Source organism: Orbicella franksi, chromosome 12 (assembly GCF_964199315.1).
Source record: "Orbicella franksi chromosome 12, jaOrbFran1.1, whole genome shotgun sequence".
Taxonomy (NCBI): domain Eukaryota; kingdom Metazoa; phylum Cnidaria; class Anthozoa; order Scleractinia; family Merulinidae; genus Orbicella; species Orbicella franksi.
This window is the reverse complement of record NC_138156.1, coordinates 12,915,152-12,938,727: the sequence shown is the minus strand read 5'-3', so window position 1 is coordinate 12,938,727 and position 23,576 is coordinate 12,915,152. Positions and strand designations below refer to the sequence as shown.

The 23,576-nt window shown below is 39.9% G+C and overlaps 2 protein-coding genes across 2 annotated transcripts in view; both read left to right on the top strand.

The window, feature by feature from the left end:
• The window catches only part of LOC145463948 (huntingtin-interacting protein 1-like), a 40,398-nt gene extending 26,703 nt beyond the window's left edge, over positions 1–13,695 (top strand). The window contains exons 25-44 of the mRNA XM_081447741.1: positions 33–149; positions 1,047–1,163; positions 2,112–2,172; positions 2,705–2,794; positions 3,441–3,527; positions 3,660–3,767; positions 4,247–4,321; positions 4,434–4,504; positions 5,111–5,188; positions 5,518–5,547; positions 6,107–6,165; positions 6,323–6,353; positions 7,013–7,075; positions 7,931–8,031; positions 8,580–8,670; positions 9,054–9,126; positions 9,825–9,890; positions 12,585–12,649; positions 12,933–13,050; positions 13,132–13,695. Coding sequence (XP_081303867.1) covers positions 33–149; positions 1,047–1,163; positions 2,112–2,172; positions 2,705–2,794; positions 3,441–3,527; positions 3,660–3,767; positions 4,247–4,321; positions 4,434–4,504; positions 5,111–5,188; positions 5,518–5,547; positions 6,107–6,165; positions 6,323–6,353; positions 7,013–7,075; positions 7,931–8,031; positions 8,580–8,670; positions 9,054–9,126; positions 9,825–9,890; positions 12,585–12,649; positions 12,933–13,046 — 1,497 coding nt within the window. The 3' untranslated portion in view covers positions 13,047–13,050; positions 13,132–13,695. The remainder of the gene's footprint in view (positions 1–32; positions 150–1,046; positions 1,164–2,111; positions 2,173–2,704; positions 2,795–3,440; positions 3,528–3,659; positions 3,768–4,246; positions 4,322–4,433; positions 4,505–5,110; positions 5,189–5,517; positions 5,548–6,106; positions 6,166–6,322; positions 6,354–7,012; positions 7,076–7,930; positions 8,032–8,579; positions 8,671–9,053; positions 9,127–9,824; positions 9,891–12,584; positions 12,650–12,932; positions 13,051–13,131) is intronic.
• A 4,841-nt stretch (positions 13,696–18,536) lies between these two features.
• Positions 18,537–23,561, top strand: LOC145463979 (uncharacterized). The gene is made up of 4 exons (XM_081447778.1): positions 18,537–18,624; positions 19,161–19,224; positions 20,979–21,256; positions 21,338–23,561. Exons 3-4 carry the CDS (start codon positions 20,989–20,991, stop codon positions 21,493–21,495), a joined length of 426 nt encoding a protein of 141 aa, XP_081303904.1. The 5' UTR covers positions 18,537–18,624; positions 19,161–19,224; positions 20,979–20,988; the 3' UTR covers positions 21,496–23,561.
• The last annotated feature ends 15 nt before the right edge of the window (positions 23,562–23,576 follow it).

Below are 23,576 nucleotides of genomic sequence, written 5' to 3'. Positions count from 1 at the left end.
CGAGTAAATGAAAGTAATTTTTTTTCTTCAAGATTTCGTCTCTTATGGCGGAGCTGGAGGCGTTGAAAAAAGAAAAAGGTGAAACAGAAGAAGCAAGGAAAACAGCAGAAGAACAGATAGAAGCAATGAGAAAAGAGCATGAGGAAAAGGTTACTTCTATTTCATCGTTTTGTTTGCTAATAGATCTCTATGTCTGCAAAGGGATGAGTATCTCCTCAAGAGCATGTCAACAAACGTTTACCCAAAGCTGCCTTAAAATTGTGTTGTTATAACATGCCTTCTTATTTAAGAAAATTTTTTAGTTGATCTTAGGATCAGAATGTAAAAGGTGCTCAGTGGCAAAGGTTTAAACATCCATTTGCTATGAAGGGAGGGGTTGCTTTTGTCTGGACATTCTCCCCTCCTTAATAATAAAATAATAATAATAACGAATCTTTAGACAGGATTAACCCATCAGTACTATAAAGTACTGTTATCAAAGGGGTCCTGTAAGATTTAAAAATTTAAAAATTTAAAAAAGGTAAAAAGTTAAAAAGGCAAAACTAGTACATTGGGAAACATATAAAAACTCACGATTAAGAAGAAATTCAGTACGACTTCAGTACGTTTTCTTACCCAGAGAGGGAACGGAAGAACAACTCACTATAACCAATGTTGACTTGAACGCTGGTAAAACGATCCTAACAATTAGATGTGGCATCTTCCAAAAATGTTAGATCTTCTGTGACATGTTGTGTCCATATTGCACTCGTCCACTCGTTGTAGCGATTGCTGGACGAAAGCTTGACCTGAATCAAACTTCAGTGCGGCATGGTCTGAGTGGGTGATCAAAATGTTGGCTAATGTTGGGTAAAAAGTGGGGAGCCTTTTTCCCGGCGGATAAGAATGAAAAACTGGCACTATACTCAAGTTTACATTAGGGAAGTCGCAATTGCTTGGATGGTCGCCGTTTCGGACTTTTAAACCTGACTGCAGGTTGAGACATGATGAACAAAATGAGACTTACAATGATCATGTGTTTGACAGCGTGTTGGTTATTTCTATAGATTGTAGTGCTTAGCAGTGATCTGTCAGAAGTTCGTAAGAGCTGGACAGAAGATGAACTAGCGAAAAGAACAGCTGAGGAAACCATAGCCAAGGAAAGAAAAGAACATGAAGAAAAGGTGAGCGGATTTGTTTTTAGTATTTAAGGAAGCTTCGTCACGGTTTGCGCATATTGAAGAGTTTAGCCTTAATTTTTCAAATTCGTCGCCGATTTGTAATCCGTGTCAATCCTCTCCATCCTTAATCATCCTTGTTCCTTTATGGTTTATTAATATCTTCTAAGTTTTTTTCCACCTTAGTAAACTATTATTTCTTGGTTTCCTTCAATTTAAAGGTATTTTTGTACTTAGCCAAAATAACTCAAAATACCGTGACTGAGCTTCTTAAAGTGTATGAATTGCAATCTGTTATAACAGCTTCTCAAACTCAATAATAATTCATGAAGTTAAAACAAAGAAAATCACAACCGTGAAGGAGGTTTGGATACCCGGTCTTAATTAGCATAGATTTTGACGATTTTACTTCTCCGTTTACTCCTTAGTTTTTGTTTCGATTGAGAAGATATATCAAACACACGAGACGGTGTTTCATCGGCTATCCAAACAACTCGAATTTCGTCAAAAATACTCCGCCGTGCGTCGTATCTTCAACTCTCTTCTCGGTGTTTGGATATCCCGATGAAACACTGTCTCTCATGTTTGATATATTACTTCACAAATTAGAAAACGAGGTATTCCTCTTTAAAGGCACAAGTGTTTTACTGGAAAATACACCACTTGTAAAATTCTTACGACACCCTGGTGGCATATTTTCCTTATCCTCACTTGTGAGGATATAGGTGACGTCGTTTCCCGATTTTTCATGTTTGTTGGGGCAAACAATCAATGAAAATTGCGAGCGATAGTTTAGTGTATATAATGAAAAGAAAATCACACTGTGGATTGAATATATGAATTTTATTTTCTCGTGATAAAAACAATATTTTACTCATTCGCTGTGCCCGCTCGTGAAATATTGTTTTTTTACCACTCGAAAATTGTATGTGATTTTAATTTTTTTGTTCCTAGATAAACGAGCTTGAAAAAAAGAGACTGGAAGATATTACGAAAGAAAAGCAAGACCTTGTGGGTAAGAGCAACTAGTAGTGTCTTGACTGAAAAGAAAAATCAGTATTTGTTGTGACTGATCTACACACCAAGGAGAATATTACACTAGTGGTAGTCTCCCTAATACAAGATTCAAGGGCTGGATTTGGAAATGGCAAAGTCTGCATACGAGCCAAGTGGCCCCGGCATCAGGCCGGCGCTTATCTCTGTTTCTGTAGCATGAAGCGACTAGGAGTACTTCTACTTATCCCTGGATGGGATGCTAGTTCATCGCAGGGTTTCCCCCAGCATTAAATTCGCCGGTACCCATTTATACACCTGGATGGAGAGAGACTCTGTGAGAGTAAAGTATCTTGTCCAAGAACACAACACAATGTCCCCGACCAGGGCTCGAACCCGGACCGCTCAACCCGAAGGCGAGCGCACTAACTCATGAGGCCACCGCGCCTCCGCTAAGAAATGGCATGTTATAAATACTTAGTGGTATTCCACAAATTTCTGCGTAGTAACCTGTATTTTAAATAGTGATGTATAGTGGTCTTCTTTACTGGCAGGTATGGCAATAGAAGCAGCGGAAAAAACAATCCAAGACTCTTTAGACCAGTTTCACAATCCTAAACATAGCTCAACCACATGCACTGCAGGTACGAAAACTCTGGGTGTCTTTGCTGCTCATGAAAACTTAGTTGTTTATTTGGAAGAACGGGAACCACAAATCATACATGTTGAGAAAACGTTATTATAATGAAATCTACGGTAACCATGTCACATTACTGTGTTCTTCTACGGAACCTTGCAAATTATAAAAAGAATTAGGATTTATGAAAAAACTTAGCTAATATAACTACCTCAATTACGTGAGCATAGTGTGGGGTGAAGCTCGAAAGGAAGGAACCCTTGCCCCGTCAACCCAGTGATTACTTGAATTGTATGTCATGCAAAACACTTGATATGATTAAGCTGGACATGTCTAGGTGTGGTGCAGTATTTAGCTATTTTTTTATTTTTTGGCATTCGTGTAAGTGTACCCTAATCTTCTCCCTTCCTTGATGGTTCCCAACTCTTGGTGCTTTTTTTATTGCCAAATACTGCGGTATGATTTCCTTTTCTCTAGGACACAGGCCGCCACTTTAGAAGTGCCGCTCCTTGCCCCTCCTTTCCAATCTTCCATAGCGTTTCCCGTCTCCTTTACTCCGGCCTTACCCCCATCCCCGAGTTCCCCGCACATCTCCGCCCCTTTATCGCCCTCGACCTTACGGTGTCTAAACGTATTTTTTGGCGTCCTTTCAGATTACTTGTTGGGCAGAATCGAAAGTCTTCCGGGCGTTGTTGATGAGCTAAATTCAACGTTTACATCTTATCAGAAAGATCATAAAGGTGGGATACGAACATTGTTGTCGATATGTTTCAACTATTAACCATTTCCTCAAAGTTTACGTAAGACATACCGTTTAGTTTCCTGTCTCAGTTGTTTTGTTGAACATGATTTTTCATATATCGCTCTTTCAGATGCCATTCCGTGTGCATGCTGTCTTGGATCGTTCTCGCATCAGCTCAGTGAATGCATTCTCAATGCAAAGGCCACTTCTCACATGGCACCAACTCAAGAAGCTTCAGGTCAGAGCTTAAAATCACACAGTTTTTGTTTATATTCTAAACAAGAATCAAAATAGAGTTGGCTAGAGTTTCAAAATATCGCTCTGGTTTGACCGCCAAAAGCCTCATGCGCTCTCATGTATCGAACAATATGAAAGTTCTCGCTCGTTTCACCGTTACAGGAGGGTTGGGTGAGAACTGTAAGCACAGGCAACCTCAATATGTCCGTTGTAATTTGTTTGCGTGACAAATTGTTGTCCCTCTTGCATGCCAGCTCTCATCTTTGTGTGGTTGGACTGAAGAAAACTCTTGCCCGATTCTCATCCGTCAATTCTTGTTTTCGTTTGATCTGGCTTCAACATTTCAGTAGGTTTTTTTCTTCATCACAACAGACCTCTTTCTGACATCTGTTTGCAAGCTTGGTGGTTTGTATTGCCGCTAGAGTAGTTTTGTGAGAATATAGGCTGTATAAACTGACTCAATTACCTCTTGGTTTGTAGATCTTCAGTCACTTGGGGAATCCGCTGGCAAGGCATCTCTTGAACTGTTACAACTCTATAAACAGAAGGAACCAGGTGAGGGTTTTTCGGATCGACTGGTGAACATACAAAGATCCCACATATGTAGAGGCATTCTGAGAGACGTAGCTATCATGAACTCATATCATTTGTTTTTTCATCACTAAAGATCCAAGTGCTCTTGCTGATAAATTGAATGCTGTGAAGAAGTATATCGCAGATATTACTAAGGTCGCCGAGGTAAGTTTGCAATCAAAAAGTGAAACAAAAATGCTACAAACTTGGTAGGGGTCAGTATACGGAGCAAGGAAGAGCAGATTATGTCTTTTGGACTCATAAAGAGGTAACTGTCCCGAGAAGTTTGTCGTTAATTTAGCTGGCTATGACCTCTTGACGCGTGCCTACGATACTGGATACTTATTTTACCAGCCCCCAAAGAGACGGTTGCCCTTTGTCGTGTGGCAACCATAACACTTAGTTGATTATCAAGTTAATTAACGTAAATTGACCGTCGTGGCGAATGTGAAAGCGTTAAGAGCAGGTGCCCTTCGTCGGTGGAGTTGAGGAGTTGAGGTCTGTGGGTCGCATGTGTGTTATTAGAGAACGCGTAACTCCGGTGATTGAACTGTACTCACTGCGGATACCAGTAATTATTTTGTAACTGATTTTGTCAGCTTGGAACCTCGCCCTATGATCGCCCCGTTGTTACGGCTACTTTGGCCGATGAAAACGCTTAGTCGGTCATTTTCTTATTTTGAACTTTAACCTAACAGCTGGCGTACATATAGAAGAAAGAAAAGTATAATATATTGCCTTAGTAACAGATCCAACTGGTTTTATAAACAGGCTCTTGCACCCAAGGAGAAGGACAATATGGATAGTATTGGTAGCGAAGTTGACGATGAAATTAATGCCACTGCCGAGGTGAGAGCTAGATATAACCATATTTTTCTTTTGTTTTTTCTTGTTTTTGTTTGTCACCGTTGTAGTTGTCGTTGTGTTTCTGGACATCATAAATGGCGAAAGTTACTGATTGTTTTCCTAATAGCCTAGTCCTACCACTGTACTTTTAAGCACACTGGTAGGACCTTAAAAGGTCCACAATACGAGACATATGAATGCTTCGCGTACTCAGTGCCCACATTGACAGTTTTACTGAACGATATTATGGGTAACAAGCATACTAACTGTTGTAAATAATAGTCAGGCGTCATCTACTGACCGAGTTATCTTTTGTGTTTTTTTTTTCTCAGCTTGTCGCTGATTCAGCGGCCAGAATTGAGGTAAAAAAAAATGTCCATAATAATTATGATAACAAATGAGTTATTTAGGTACCCGCACAGCTGTACACGTGGCTGTAATCCATAACTGATTAAAACACTTTTGATTTTCACTCGTGGATGGTCATGTTGTCAGTTAACAAGTGCATTTTATGGTCTTTCCTTGTGTCACTCGCCTTTTTTTTCAAATCAGCGCTCGAACTCATCCGATTTCATTTGGTATATATTAGCAATACAAATTGTCGTTTCCTAAACTGTGCTCTTGTCCTGTGCCCTTATTTTATTTTTCTTGTTGTTCATAACCCATTTTACAATTCCGTGGTTAGTGATTGGGCCTTTGAGCAGAGGCAAGGCCGCAGTTGTCATACAAGCCTTGTGACTTCAAATATAAACTATCCTGTTATCATGCTAACTTGGGTCTAATCTCAATCATCACAAGGTCAAGCCAAACCTCGCTTTCATACACAGGCTTGGTTACATTTCATAGAACTGGAAAATGGTCTATTGGTTTGCTTCTTTTAATAAACAAAAGTTGAAATTTGTGTTTGTTAATTTATGTTAGGAAATGCTTAACAAAACAAGAGAGAAATTCAGTGGTGTCCAACTTGAAGTGAACGGAAGGTGAGAGGAACACGTACATTCTGTGATGGAGATTGTGTAAGCTTAAAACTACAAATAAAGACAAAATGCAAACTTGCTATGGGGCACCTAAGCTAAAGGCGATTTTATGTTTTGTTCATAACTTTATGTTCATTCGTTTGATTTCGTTTATGTACAGAATTCTGGATTCCTGCACAGCACTAATGGAGGTAATTTGCCCAAATTATGAAGAACTTTAATTAATCTAATGGATTTAAAACAGTTGTAATACACGACTATTAATTTTGTAAGATTAACAACTATAAGAATTATTTGAGAGGCTCTGGCTGTGTTAATTTTTCTTGTATAAAAATGTTGTTCACTGCTTGTGTTTTGTGTTGTGTGAGATAATTCAAGTTCAGAGCTGAAGGGCAAATAATATAAGCAAAAAACCTCACCGAAAAGCCGTTACAAAACTGAAATCAAAATTCTTGCTAATCATGGGTTAGCTTAATTGGTTGTTGAACAATTGCAGCTAATGTTTTGTATCTTTCTCAATAATATAAGCTTGACATTCACCGAATTCCCTGTTTAAGACCTACGGGGTGGGGGACAGAGGTTATCTATTGTTTTAAGGCCCAGCCTAACACACGTTATATTTCAGTGCGACATGTTGTAACAATGTTGCGCAAAACTTGCTGCAGTCATTTGGCCACCCTGTCGCCAAACGTGGGCAGCAATGTTACAGTTTGTTGTGTTGAAATGTTGTGTGCGTTTAGCTGGGCCTTGAATTAACTTTCGCTAGCACGGGGGCAGCTTTTCTCTAAACTATTTACCTGTTCATGGTGTATTTTCTTGTGCACTAAACCTGCGTGTTGTACATTTCCAGGCAATCAAGGTGTTGATAATGAAGTCTAAAGTATTGCAAAAGGAAATTGTCCACGAAGGAAAGGTAACGGCATTAAAATTGTAAACACAGGTTGATTTGTTCGCCTTTTTGTCTCGGCCAGGTACAGCTGAACCTCGATCCTTCCAATTTAAACCAAGCTCTCGCAGAGGAAGAGTTATGTGAGTTTTAGTGTCAATTTGATCAGCTGAACTGTCCATACAACAGGAGTCCGTACTCTGGAGTTTATATGATAAAAGTGCAACTGAGATTTACCCATTGAACTATTGGGAATAAAAATAACATTTAAAACAAACAAAGGATAAATCCTCATTAGTGAAGATGTCGTGTAAGACTGAGTCGTACAAGCTGTTAGATTTTTCTTGCCTCCAAACTTTTATACCGTAAGATCCCACGTTAAAGCACCCCTGGTTATAAGCTACCCCGGATATAAGCTAACAAAGGTATTATTCCGGATATAAGCCCACCTTAGCTTTAATTCGTTTCTCAGATACGTTTTATCTCGTCGTTCCGAAACATGTTTTTATTCCGCTTATATGCCCCCCCGGATACAAGCTCCCCTCCCTCGTTTATATAAGCCCACCCAAAACCCCTTATGAAGTTATATAAGCCCAGGGCTTTAAAGTGGGATTTTACGGTATACATACGTGACCTTTATTTCAATTTATTGAATGCTTAAAGCGTGAAGCTTGAAAAAAAAAGAGAAGAAAGAAAGAACATTATGACACTATTGATTGCAACTATGCTCAGCGTAAACAGTAATGCTACTATTGCCTTACAACACGTTGTAAAAACAATTTTACATTGGCCATGGTTGGGTGAAAATGATTCTTCTCTTTCCTTGCTTGTGCGATGTTTTTTCACTCGACCTTGTGCTCAGTGTTGTGCTTTGTTTTTCAGGGCTCAGCTACTGCGAAAGAATTCTACAAGCGTCATCATCGCTGGACAGAGGGTCTGATTTCAGCTGCTAAGGCTGTTGGTTGGGGAGCCAAGGTGCTTGTGTAAGTAAAATTAATTGTCTTCAGGGTTGTGGCTGGGGAGCACTGTATTCTCCTGCAGAGTGATGTTCTATAGGCTGTGTGTTGGCTTGATCTTGCATCTGATTGGTCAAAAAGAGTTCATTGTGATTGGTTCACTGTTGGATGTTACTCCGTGGGATCATGGATTGGAGCCCGTTTCCGTGAGAACGGATCTTTTCCTGCTATAGTAATCTGCTGATCTCGAGTGCTTCAAACATGAACCTGTCTTTTAATCTGCTTTCTTTCTATTGGGAATTTGGTTTGTACTCCTACCAACCATCGAAATTACTTAATGAAAACTTTCAGAACTAATCTTGACACTGCAGAGTTTTTTTCCTCTAATCGATCCTGGCAATGACCGCGTGAGAAATGTGACAGTTTTTGTACACCTTTAGCTTCGTCTTTTACGATCAGAACTTCAAAACCTGTTTACCAAAAAAAGAACTGTGCTGAACTAGCATGTACCACGCACTACTCTTTCACTGCTCTGAAGTATGGTATTACAATAAGCGTTGTGATTTTCACTGCAGTGACTCGGCTGATAAAGTTGTCCAGGGACAAGGCAAGTTTGAAGAAATCGTCGTGGCTTCCAATGAAATTACAGCAAGTACAGTGCAACTGGTGAGTGGAACTAAGAAACATGTTCTCACTATAGTCCACAATCAAGGCAATGTGTATTCTCAGGTCTTTCTAAGCGTTTTGTTAACTGGTTCGAGATGAAATCCGTTCGCCATCTAATGGTTATACCTGAACTTTTCAGTCGTTATGTCTTAAAACACGCTAATAGTTAACCGGCCAACCTTTCGAAGTTGAGAGTATTGGAATGTTTCAGTCTGTACAGTTTCCAGGTTACTTTGCTGTAATTCACGGTACGCTTGATTGGTAATCAAGATAGTTGGTAGTTGTACGTGGCTCTACTCCCGGTGTGTTTGTTGTGATAGCTGGCTGAATTTGCTATTTCCAAGTGCAAGATGCGTGAAGTAGGAATGTTCTTTGTTTTACAGGTAGCTGCTTCGAGAGTCAAGGCTCGACAGACAAGCGCTGGTTTAGCAGGTCTACAGGGGGCTTCCAGAAATGGTATGTCGACGTCAGTGTAAAGCACCAGATAGAAACTACAAGAACTGCTGCCTCAGCTTCAGTTTTCTCTGACATGTACCATTTTGTTAACAAAATAATGGCAACTTTTACGAATTTTTAACACAAGAGGTTTCGCAAGAGATTCAAAAGCGGAGAATTACCTATGAGGTGATTTAAAGTGTTGGAAAATTTCCCAGTAATTTCCATTCTAGCGTTTCCCCTAGAATGGAAATGGGAAACTTTACAGGACCACAGAGAAAGAGACAAAAGAAACAGGCAAATCTTGGACTCTTTCCTTTGTAGGGCTAACGTCCAGGGGGAAATTCCTGGGTTATTTTTTGGTTCTTTAGGTTGACTAAATTAGCTCAGAGTTAGCTCTCTACTTCTATTCCAACGCTGCGTGGCGCTATGTACCATTGAAAAAATAGTTTTTCACCTTCGTTCGGCCTCATTTTAACTTGCAAACGCAGGAACCAACCAGCGAACAATACTAGACAGGGTCTATCGACCAACAGTGGTTTCATGTCACTGTCACTGTCACTGTCATCCGAGGTGAAATAAAGGTGATGTATGTATGTATGTCACTGTCACCGTCACTGTAGATGCTATTTTTGGCTATCAGCAAATTGCAGTTATTTTGTGTTTCCATGATACACAATGATGATCTGATTTAGAGAGGGTGTTTTTATTTGTTTCAGTTGTTGAATCTGCAGCCGGTGTGGTAGCATCTGCTAAAACAGGAGCAGAAATGATCGAGGACAGCAGTAAGTACATGATTTTAACTGCAAGTAGGATTTAGCTTACTGTAGTTGTTGAATATATATTGAAGATTTTACCATGTTTAAATGAATGAACTACTTACGTACTACTTCTAATACGTGCAAGCGAAGTTTTCAAATTCTGCAAACAATGATGACCATTTATGTGACAGACTATAAACTGATGTAAAAAAATACCCGGTGTGTAGCCAGGCATGGATTTTGGTAAAAAGAAATAAAAAGTTGGCACTGGCTAAAAATATATACTGGACGTTTTCAGCTACTACTGTTGACTTCTTCAGCAAAGATAAAAATGCAAATGTCTAACGGCGTCCTGCTTGGTATATGTACACAATATGTGATAAAACTAAATTACGCCTCGAAGGAGTGTAACAGTAGTCTCTAGGGTATTCTTAATGACTCTAAAAATTCTTAATGTTATTGTAAATGTTTGGTAGCGCTTTGTGTTCGTTTATAGCGTTCCTATCCCGCATGGAATGTCAAGCTTTGTTGCCACGCCGATGACCTGGCAATTTCAACACTCTCCAAATCTATTTGGTGATTGTGAAGCATATGGTGTTTGGCCAACAAAGAGTTTTTATCCAATGTGGCTATGGCCTTTGCGTGTTCTTTTACGCGTGTTTTTAGCGCGTAATGTCTGACCAACGTAAGCACAATCACAGTCTTTACATTTGATCTTATACGCGATTCCTCTGGAAGCCTCTTTCTCGATCTTGTCTTTTGGCTTTTTAAGTGTGTTGGCGATGGTGCGAATAACCTTATGGGTGACCTTGATGTTGAAACCTCGGAGAACGTTTGCGACTCTCTCGGAGAACCCTTTGGCGTAGGGCAGGATAACCAAGCCGCGCTGATCGGTCTCATTCATTTCCTGTAGTGTATTCAGTTGGCGGCCATTGTGAATGAAATTAGTAGGGTAGTTATTAGTGGCGAGGGCTTTGGCTACTCGTTTAGTTTCCCGTGATACTTCCTCCTCGGTGGAAGGAACGTTCTTTGCGCGATCCATGAGGGTGCGTACGACCGAGTGTTTACTGCTGGGGATGGTGGTGTGATTTGAAATCAATGTAACGGTCGGTGTTAGTAGCTTTCCTGTAGACAGATACAGTGATAGAGCCTCTTCTTGTCTGGTTGTTTTGGTGTCAAGAAAGGCAGTGGAGCCTTCTGATTCTATCTCGATTGTAAATTTGATGTGAGGTTTGATGGAATTGATATGTGAGTGGAATTCATGTACGTGTTCCCTTTCTACACACACATGGCTGTCATGTACGTATCTAAACCACCATTTGGGAGGGTTACTAGGGGTTGGGGCCGATGAGAGAGTCCCTCGAGATTAGTTAAGATGGCGCTGACTGGAGATACCATCGGACAACTAAAAATTTGTTGGAAGTGGATGCCTTGGAATACGAAGAAATTGTTGTCGTGGACGAACTGTGGAAGTATCATGATATTTTGGAGAGACAAGTTGGTTCTCTCTGGTACTGATTGGTCAGAGTCCAGTCTCTCTTTAACAACTTCGATGGCTAGGTGGGTCGGAATACAATTAAACAGTGACACGACGTCAAAAGATACTAGGATCTCGTCCTAATCCACAGACAAGGTGCGGATCTTTTCAACGAAAGATGCACTATTCTTGACTGTGTATTTATTATTCTGAAGAGGTGACAAGATGTTGGCGAGGTATTTGGATTATTCATATGCAGGAGATCCAGGGTTCTTTCCATTATGCCAAACCGACCGGTCAGAGATCAGTGGGAATACCCGAGGAAAATGGAACGACATTTGCCGATTAAACCGGGCCAACCAATAGGAATGGCTCTTGCCATTTTTTATGCCTTTTCCGAATTCCCTAATTAGGGCAAAGAACCGGTTTGTCAAAAATGGAACGGCGAATTTCGATCGGAATATTCCAACCGAAATAAGTGGACCACCTCCAGAGGTGATCCCGCATATTCGGGTCGGAAGAAACCGAAACGGACTTTTCCATTTCAATTCCGACCGAAATTTCCGGAATCTTTGGCATTATGGAAAGCACCCCCAATGGTGCTCATAATTGGCCTGAGTGGGACGTTCTCCTTGTGTATTTTAGGAAGGCCATAAAATGAAGCTGGTGTGGAATCAGTGCTATGAAGTTTGTAATGGAGCTTCGATTCCAACTGTATCTTGCTACTGTCATGCGAGGCTGGCTGATCTTTAATCTGTAGAAGAAGTTTATTGAGAGATTTTCGGTGCACGATGTTGGGTTCCTTCTTTAGTCTGTTATCTTGTGGTAGGTTTTATCGTCGTGTAGAAGGCTGCTCACTTTGTCTGTGTATTCGTTAGTATTCATCACGGCTACGGCTCGGCCCTTATCGGCTGGTAAAATTGTAACAGATGTGTCCTTGGCAAGGTCTCTGAGCGCTTTTTCCTCTTCATTGCCGGGTAATGGTGTTTCGTGGATGAGGACGCCAATTGTGATGGTGATGGTAGAGGTGACCGAAGTTCTGATAAGGTCTCTTTCGGCGTCAGGGAGCTGATCTATGCCGGATTCAATTGAGGAAACATTCTGATGTGTTTGTCTTCTTTAAAATGAGCTTGAAATCATTGTTGAACTCGTTCACTGCAAAGTTGGCTGGTGTAATTATTGGTTGATAAAAGTGCTTCAGCTCGTAAATTTGGTTGGTCTTTTTTTGTATGTTCGCGTAGAAGCAGTTCCTGATTACTCCAAGTTGACCCTCACACAAGCAAAGAGATATGAAATGGAGTCACAGGTATGTGAATCGTTTGATAATTCGACCTTACTAATATTACTAACTAAATGTATTGAGTCGCCAACTTGACAATGTTCAAGCTTTTTGACAAGAATTGTAAGTTTTTTTAAGGTAATTACACCAGAAGATGATTGTTTAAAGATGGATAATGCTGTCAAAAACAACTACGATCTGTTCAAACTGAGATGTAGAGAGCCATGAAAAAAGTTATACGTGTTTTTTTCCGGTCTGTTAAAATAGCAGTTGTAATTTTAGCGAAAGTTTATTACCTGCTCTATCCTAGGTTCGTGTCCTTGAGCTCGAAAGTCAGCTGACCAAAGAGCGTCAAAAGCTGGGAGAGTTGAGGAAAGCGCATTATCAACTGGCTACTGTTGAGGAGGGCCTGGACGCCAACTAGATAGGTGAGACATACTAACCTGTATGTACTGCATGTGACATACATGATCTATACTTTAGTTTTTCGAACTCACGTTCTGCTTTAGCCTTAGGATCATAACAAGTGCTTCTTCGAGCAAAGAGACTGGATGTGTCCATAGTGCCAAGCAAAAGGAGAAATGAAATGGAATGACAGTTTAACTGAATATCTGGACTGACAAAATAGAGCTGCTGGTAATTTAGCAAAGGAATTTCCTGCTACTGTGACTGGAATTCAAATAACCTTCCTTTGCTGCCGTACTGTTGATTCGTTGCACAATCCCCAGAAGATTGCGTTACCCACTCTTAGGAGAACGACTGCAAAGAAGACTGGACTCCAGTTTGGTACAGCGTGGGTAGATGCAAGGCTTAAAACATAAAGAGGAATGCCGCTGACCGAATGATGCTGATGGCAAAACATTGAACTGATATAGTCACCGGTATAATGCAATAATAGCAATTGTACGTATAGTTAACCATAACAATTCGTCGCAATTAAATCGCATCGTGCATTAGTAGTTTTTAAGTATAGAATTGCTGCTTCGTTATGAGTGCGTCTTGACAATTGACGTTTTTATGCGTAAAAACTGCTCCTGAGGTTTAAAATTCTCCGAAAGTGAAACTGTCGAAACACCTAAGACTCGATTACCAGTCGCTGTTTGGGAAAGGAGCCCGCGCTTCTCCCCCCGGAACTCTTCTCCGGGATGAACGAAGACCGGACCCGAGAGAGCGGCGGAAATCGAACCTATCTTTGCTTTCGTTAGCATCACTTTATAAGTACTACTCTCTCGAAAATTAAATCCAGTTTGACAAACTTATAAAACCTATTTATGGGCAGGGACTGTGCCATTAAGTAACACGAGAAGACTTTGACTATTACACGGTGTATTTGTATGGCTGTGAAGCAACTTGCTTGCTACAGCCATGAAAACTGTTGTAAGTTTTACAACTTTTTACTGCATCGATAGAATCAGGTGCCGGCATGATTAACTGAATGCGAGATGTATACGTTAGGAAAGATAGCCTCAGTGAGTTTGTCGTTATTCATTCGTAAAAACGTTAATTTTCCAGAAATCAAGATCTAGACACAAGCCGCTCTTAAACTGTGGAAAAACACATTTGTATATCCTATACTAAAACGTGTTTGTACTTTTTTATTCGGAACTCTACGGTTGTAAGAAGATGGATCATATCCAAAACAATTGATATTAGGACAATTTGCCTTTATTTTAAGAACTCAACGTTAGGTTTGCTGGTTAGGCATGTAAAAATATTAGGTAGGTATAATGACTTTTATTGAAAGCACAAGAATATATTGAATATTAGGTAACTTCGTATTCTTCGAATTAGTGATGGCGCATATTTAAATTGACTCGTATATGTGAACTGCTGGTGGAAAATTAAAGTGCAACGTTTTTTGTTTATTCAATGTTTGTCTTTTAACTTTAACTAATCATTTTCGTGGTAATTCTTAAGTAAGCCGCTTTGCGTATAGACTGCGAGCAGTCTCTCTTTTCCTCGGAAATCCGTAGGGAGAACTCAAAACAAGTAAGCGTGTGAGCGTGACTGAGCGTGACGTGCAAGCGATGATGCCGCGAGCCGCTAATAGCGCAGGCGTCTTCCGACGTCCGCGCTACTGGCGCCTCGCGGCATCACCGGTCACCACTCGCACGTCACGCGCACAATCACGCGCACACGCTTACTTGTTTTCCATTCCTCCCCACGGATTTTCGAAGAAAAGAGTGACTGCTCGCTTTGTACTTTGCGTATTCTGCAAGGATTAGTCTTTGTCTATGGCGTAAGGACACATGTCATGTTTGGTGGTCCTAGTGAAGGATTTGCCCTCGGGGCAGCCTTGAGACTTGGCTCGATTTCCGCCGCACTCTCGGGTCCGGCCGCATTCCTCCCCGTGGGCTCATTTCCCGAAACAGCGGCTGGTAATCGAGCCAACCTCGAGACGCGCGCTAAGGGAATGGAGACACTATTGCTGCGATCATGGTGTAAGAATACGGCAATGTCGTTGGTTATTTTGCTACACGTGACATTAAAGTGTAGCTTCTGTACCTTTGAGCCTCCTTTGCAAGGTTCACTGGGATCGCTTACTACCTCCAGGAGCGGATTAAGCCTGAAACAGGGTGCCACAGCAGAGATCATATTTCTTGCTTACTGGGAGCCATTGTGTTTAGTAAAATACAGTAAAAACCAGCGTGTAAGAACATAGTTGCTGGTTTTAATACCCAAAAATATAAGAACCTGTTTAAACAAGCAAGATTAAGCAGGTTCTTGTATGTGGGTTACAGCTAAATTATGCTTGACAGTTGTGAACATATACTATATATTTAAGGACCAAACCCAAGCTTATTTTTCTGGTAATCAACAACGATCGTGACTAAAACACCACACGAGTACATGTTAGTAACATACGGATACACAAGAGTACACACGCGTACAGACGCGTGATATACAAATACATAAGAGTATAGTCGAACATACTAATACTCGATTATCCGTACCTCGATTATCCGGACTTTTTCTCTAGTCTCAATTTTGTCGTGAATATTTATTAGTCATGATCAAGATCCGTAGCAATATTCTTCTTAAAACTATAGCATTGAAAAGTGCAGTTAAAAGCAAGTTTGTTTTGCTTTTAAAGAGCAAAAGCAGCGCTCGCACGCGTCGTAACTAATGAAGAACACTCGAATGAGTTCTGATTGGCTCAGAGTTCAGTGGTTCAAAATGTACAGTAGACCATATTGTTTTCCAAGCGATTCGTAAAAGTGTTGTTTCACGGTTAAAGGTTGCTTTATTTAAACAGTTTTGTTCTTCATTAACATTCATATTTTCGATTATCCGGACTATTTTGTCTACCCCCAACGAGTCCGGATAATCGAGGTTCGACTGTACATACGAGTACATACGAGTAACATACGAATACATACAAGTAACATACGAATACATACGAGTACATACGAGTAACGTACGAATACACACGAGTAACATAGGAGTACATACGAGTAACACGAGTACATACGAGTAAACATGCGATATACATACGAGTAACATACGAGTACATACGAGTAACATACGAGTACATACGAGTAACATACGAATACATACGGGTAACATACGAATACATACGAGTAACATACGAATACATAAAAGTAACATGAATACATACAAGTAACATACGAATACATACGAGTAACATACAGATACATACGAGTGTATACAAGTAACATACGAATACATACGAGTAACATACGGATACATACGAGTAACATACGAGTAACATACGGATACAGACACAAACGGTATTACGTGCGTTAAGATTAATTTGGTTTTAAAATAATTTACTCCCCAATATACTCACCAATGGTTTCACAGCTTCGTTTTTATCTTCTTCTTTCTTATATTTTGATAACACAAACACTGTCTCTCCTCGAAGCACAAAACTATACTTCGGACTGTACTTTGGTCTTTCCCATACCATCAGATAATCTCGATGCGTCAACAGTCACCACAAGGAGATCCCATTGCACCTTATTTGGTAAACGATTGGCTCTCATCTGTCGCGACCGACTCTAGCGATTTTCGACTCTCGAATCAAAATGAGAGAATATGATAAGGGAACACTTGTGGTCTGCCCGTTCGATTTATTCTTTTACCTTGCGTTTACCCACGCACATGTAAAAGTAAAATGTAAAAAGAAAAATAGTACATTTCATGTTTATTACCCTCCTGCCATCGTATGTTATTCCTATGTATTCGTATGTAACCTGTATGTTACCGTATGTGTCTGTATGTATCCGTATGTTACTCGTATGTATTCGTACGTCACTCGTATCTACTCGTATGCACTCGTGTGGTGTTTAAGTCACGATCTTTTGGTGTTTTCCTCTTTAACGCTATTGCGAGTTCGAGCATGAAACTTTGCGCATTTGCAATGCGATACTTTTCCTGGGACATTCCGATCTATTGTCATTGACACCAGGAGGTCCTGTTCTTCCATTATTTTGCAATTTTATGAGGCGAGATAATAGAGAGTTTTAGCATTGACGACGGCGACGCCGAGGACGACGCCTTGTAATAAACGGCACGCAATGCATGCAGAAGCGATGACGTTTAAAAATTGTTCCTAGAAGATTGGAACATAAGCAGACAAACTGCTATTTTTTTTTTTTTTTTTTTTTTGGTGCTATTTTTCTCTATAATTGAACGCAGTGTATTGATGGCTGTAGTCTTTTATTACAAAGGTATGTTAGAAAGAGTAACGATGCAAAGAATCCTGCAATTCTCAGCTTTTTCTTTGTTACCGAAAGAACCCAGTTAAATGCAGCGCGTGCGTAGTAAGTCAAAAAATTGCGATTGAATGAAAAATTGCACTCTCGGAAATACGCCTATTTCTCGAGAACCACTCATTAGAATTTCACTAAATTTGGCCCGAAAATACTTTACGAAGTAAGTAACTGGAGTATTGAAAAAAAATTGAAATTTAACAAAGGAAATTCTAGATATTCCAGTGAACCTTCAACAAGGGATAATTAAAGATCTCTGTTAAATTATTATTAAAGTAGTGTTAACTTGGGAGTATCGTTACAAGCTTGTTGCGGGCAAATTATAAAGAGAATCTAATGACGAGATTTTCTGCAAATAAACAAAACCGATTTTAAAGGCCTTTTTATATGTAGTCATGTTGCCATACGTCAGCTTAACTATCAAAAAAACAAAGTTTGTGTTGCTAACTTGCCTGCTGCTATTTTTGGCGACCAATTAATTCCGGAGAAAGTTCCAGATTAAGACCATTACGTCATCGGAGATTTCACATCGGCTACAACTGATGGTGCAATAATAGAGTTTGTGTTGATCAAGTGATGTGATGTCTACAGTAATAAATGGATATTTGGAATGTGCCCTGCGTTGCGACGGCAGTGCTAAGAAAACAGTTAAATTCTAGAAGCGCGGTTATAAGATCTAAAAGATCTTCTTGTTAAACACTAATCTGACTAATTTGTGACCAGAACCCAAAAATATGCGAGTCAAAAGTAAATTTCAAAAACAAAAATAAGAAAAAAATTACTCACTCAGTCTTCACGGTCTCACGGTCTGCATGGTCTGCGTTTTGGGGTGACCGGGAACGTGCCGGGTAGCCTGAGGCCGAGGCACATTTGCAGAAAAATGTGATTGTGAGTGCAAATTTGAAAAGGGAAAAACCCCGACTCGCAGTCAGAGATACGGTTCGATGATCTCTTTTGGCTACAGTCAGTGGGAGGAATTTTTACGGAAAATAAGCCCACCAGAAAAAGCCTTCTAAACAAAAAATACTACCGAAGTTCAAGTATGGACATCCCTGTTTGCTGCAGATTCATTTTATTCAAGTTGTCACGAGTAAAGATATAACAACTTGCCTTAGCGTGGCAACCCACGCAGTAATCAATACTTCTGACGTAATAAAAGGGAAAAACCCCTTCGAGCCCCTTGCTATATTTTGACAGCTTCACTACCCAACAACTCCACAACGCACTGGACGTCGTCCGATGCACTACAAGCAGAAGAGACCAAAGGTATGCTATATTTTTCTGTGCTTCTATGTTTCTGATTGCAGTCAAAGACCAAAGGGTTATTATTTATTTTATTATAGAGAGTTAATTTCTTTCAGGTCCTTGGTTGGCTTAATATTCTCTGATTGATCCTAGTGAGTTCATATTAGGTCGAATTCTAACGTAATCTTCGCTTTTGAATCCATCGATTACTTTGAACGTTTTCTTAACCCGTGTTACAGCCCGAAGGACAAAACCGGGCTGAGCCGCTCTGTCCCATTTTTTACTCTCGGGTAGTGCGGCTCTTACACAGGCTACGTTTTATTAGCTACAAAACTACGAATCGTTGTGATGAGTATCATTTTTTTCCGAAAGAGGATTCGCTCCGGTAAGGATGATTGTCGTAAACCTTCGCCTTTGTAAGGATGATTGTCGTAAACCTTCGCCTTTGTAGAACATTTCCTGCACGAGTTGTGTGTCAATTTGCTACGGTAAAGACCGAGACTCCTTTAACCCTTACAGGAGAGTCTTCTGACATTTCTGTGTCTATTTTATTTCAGAGACCCACCAAGAGCAGAAACTACAGACTGGCGAATTAATTCTAGACATTCTAAGATTGCCGAGGTAAGAATTTCGTACAATAGACATTGAACACGTACTACATTCATTGCAAATATGATTCCATTTACACTTCTAAGTCTTTGCAGATCAAATGTTCTGAAAAGTATCTGGATCCGGTTTCATACGAGGCTCAATGGTGTAAAGTGCTGCTCGTGAAAATATCTCTTAAATTTTTATTTGGGGTTCGGAACGTGCCGAGGCATATTTGCAACCGTGGCAGAAAAAATGTCATTGTGGATGCAAATTTGAAAAGGGAAAAACCCCGACTCTCAGTCAGAGATATGGTTACAGCATGAAACTAGGCTACAGTCAGTGGGATGGAAACTGAATTTTTACAGATGAGCTAAATAAACCATTCGTAAAAGCTAACAATTATGTTCAGTGAAAAAAGGATTGGAGTTATTTGACCCAGTTTGATATATATTTTTGATGACAGCTGAAGTTTTTAAAATGTGTTGAGCTGGCTGTTTTCACTTTCGATATCGGTTGTTGATGTTTTTTTGTTTTGTTTTGTCTTTTGTTTTGTCTTTTTTTTTTAATGCATGTATGTGCTGAGTTATCTGTTTTCATCATTTAGGGAAAGTCCCTACGCCCAAGACGAGACACGCCATTGGCTATAAGAAACAGAATCACGCGCCAGGCACGAGCTATACACAGCTGTTTTGTGACACGCGACAATGTGGAAAGGTATTGTGGGTGATGGTGGCCAAAGGGGTTTCAGCGTGATAGAAGGAAACAGCTCGAACACGTGTATTCATGCTTCAACTTATTGCTGAAACACAATGAACCTCAACCGCTACCCATAATACCAATCTTTATTATCGCGTACATTTCTGCGCTTATGAGAGACAACCTTTCAAAATAGCTGCACTTCGATATACAATTTTAAAGGGTCTGAAGGTTTCTCTCGAATTTAAAGTCAAGCCTGGTGACACTATCTGCAATTGTGAGATAATTTGTCAGACAAAATGACCCTTTCTCTTAAAATCGGTAGCCTATATTTTAGACCATTACTTTTTCCTACTCGTTCAAGATTTTTTAAAATTTAAACCAGAATTAAGCATTCACTGGCTTCTACATATGTCTCCTCATACTTTATTCTATTCCATACTAAAGAGGACATAAATGGTCCTTGTCAATGACCTGACATTTGACTAAACCACACCCAGTCTCCCTCGTGAGGTGTAAATAATTTAATGCCCCCAACACCACCTTTTCACCCCTTCCGTTTACTTCACTCGCTCTGCATGCCTCAATCAAATGCTGCTTAGCTTACCAAACCAACATTGACTGGATACGACATTTCTAATTACCATTACAATCCCGATCTCTGTTACGTTTTAGTTCTGTGACCTTGTTTTGGATTCAATACTACAGAACAAGGAAGTACATACGTACATATGTTTCACTACATTAGATTGCTTTTAAACTGAACATTTTTAAAGAGTTCCGATTCTCTGCGTGTACCCTATAGAAGAACCTGCAGAGCAGACTATGTTCTGGTTGGAAATAAGAAATGCGCGTTTTCTTTGAATAAATGAACATTTTCAGTTTTTTCAGGTTAAGGCAGCAGGCATTGCACAGACTTAAAACATGATTTGATTAAAGGCGGAGAATTGTATGACGCATAAACTGCGGGCTTAGGGAGTGGGTGGCACTGACGTAAACCTTTTGTGACGTTCGTCTTTTTAGAATTGAACGTTTGTAGAGAACCACAGAGAACTAATACCGGTTATTACGGGTTTCATCAGTTTTAGGGTGCAAACTATGATGTCAATAAGCGAATTATCTCAAAGATCACTCGAAAAACTCTACAGCACCCTCGAACGGGTACCAACCTTAAGCTGGAAAGTACTTATGACGAAATGGTTTAGCTCACTGTATTCTGAAGATGATGTGGCTATGATCGAGAGTAGTACCCGTCCAGCCAAAGCTTTGTTAGATGATCTGACGTTTAGGGAAAAAACATTGCAAGATCTGCTGGAGGGACTGGAAGCAATAGGAAACAATAGAGCTGCTTCAATTGTCAAAAAAGGTTGAAGCCATTTCTTCTTTGAATTTCATCCTTGATCCATTGTCTTAAACTGATGTTATGTTTGCCAATTGTTCATGTCAGGGGCTCAGAAGAAAGGCCTTTACATACAGTATCCCGGTCGTCGCCCTCCTCCTCACGTCTGCAGTACTGGCAATCCACAAGAGGTACAACTTTTAACAACCTTGAGTTATAAATATTTCCACGGATATCTAATCAAGTACTTTGGCAAAACTTTTTAAGTAATTACCTGCTATGCATTGTTGTAGGAGTATATTTGTTTGTTTGTTTGTTTGTTTGTTTGTTTTGTTTATTTGTTTACCTGCCTTTTAGCTCTTTGTCTTAAGAGGTATTGTTTGTATTGTGGTAGTCAACAGCATTTTCAATGAAAAACTTTGGATTAGACGTTTAGGCATGCAGGAGAACCTTTGCAAGTTTATCATTACTCATATAACTGTTGTGATTAAGTTATAGTTAATCTTTTTGGTAAAAAGTGTATTTGCTGTTTTGATATGTTTAGCCAGAACTGAAAGCACGATGAAGCGCTTTTCGCTTTTATTTTAGGTGTTAAATTAGGTTGCATTGTATTAATTCCCATTGGGATAACCTGATCTTTATATATCATTCCTTGTGAATATGGCACCAGTTGACGCTAACCAGTTTAGTCAGAGCGCCTAACATTTTATTCGTTTATTCTCAGGCTTTTTATTTATTTCTGTTTTTTTTTTTTTTGTTTTTTTTTGATGAAGTTTTTTACTGCTTCTCCCTCTCTTGTATGAACACGGTTTTCAGCGTGTCTCAGTTTCTTGTGAATAAACTCGATCAGTTGGTTACAGCTCTCTCCACTATCCTTTTGTTTGTTTTTTGCGTTCCATTTGGAGGTAATTAATCATTTTAAGGTCGCCAAATGAATAACTCTCTTACCAGCCACACACATGTACACACGCACACAGGACATAATACTTTCCAATCAGTGTCGAGTAAACCATATCCAGCACACGTTACGTACCGTCTTGTCACACAATAATAAGACTTGAGAGAGCATTTTTATAAAGCTCAGTTTATAGATAGTTTATACTAAAAATCTGCTATTACCTTCTCCAAAGGATGTCGATGCAGGTTAATGTTTCGGCTTGTTCCCTTTATGGGAACAAGCCGAAGCATTTGACCTTCAGCGATCAATATACTCAGGGATCAAGTTGAAGAAGATATGTAGTCACTCTGATGATTAACTGGTTAACTGTTAGCTGCTGATGCAGTTATCGATATCATGTAATGAGCACCTTTAACATCTTTTTAGAGAGGCCAAATATAATATTATATTAGTTATAATAGGATAGGGGCAGCGTCACACAGCCACTGAGGTGGTAAATAATTAATTAGTTATTTAACTTAGGCAAGTGTGAGATATGATTTTAATAGCTTATCCCCACAGCTGACAGTACAAAAAGACATCTAGAGATTTAGTTACCATTTACTGTTTAAAATCTTTCTTTCATTGCATGCATGCATTCATTCATTCATTTCTGCCACCCCTCTTTCCTTACATCCAAGCATCCATCCATCCATGGCCATTTATCCATCCATATCATTCCTTACTTTCTTCCTTCCCTCCATCCCAGTCCCGCCCCAACATCCTTTGTTCCTTCCTCCCTTCCTTCCTACCTACCTACCTACCTACCTACCTACCTGTCTACCTTCTTACTGATCTACCTGCCTGCCTGCCTGGCTACTAAGCATTTTCTGACGTGGTCTACCAGCCAAGCAGTTGATTTATTAGATACTTGTGTTACAACTGGCCTCGAAGCCTTGTATTCACCTCGGCCAGCCAGGACTCGGTCCTGCTTAAGTCGAGCTTCTCCTTTTGGACACCATCTTATTACTGAAAGCTCCCTTCTCCCCGGCAAAACGTCCATATGTATTCTCCAGGGAAAACCTCTGCTAGTCGGAACCTATATAATGCATACAACGGACACTAAAATGATCCCGGCTCCATATATTTACCAAACCTCTTCTTTACGAGAAAACCAGCGATAAGTTTGTGTTAAATAGCGTTTACTGTTTGTGGTTTCAGATCAAACTGCCCGTTAAATGTCTATTACACAATTAAGATGCACCTCAAGCTTTGTGAGGGTCCGTTTGACGAGGAGAACTCATGCTATTTACCTCTTCAATACGGACACTTGGTTCTATCCCTTCAATGTCCGAAAGGCGAAGGTCGACTGTATCAGTAAAACACTTGTTTTCTATAGTCCCTACAAAGTCTCTTCTCTTCTAATTAATCATCTTCTTTGTTTCTGTTCTCTCTGACACAGCACCAGGA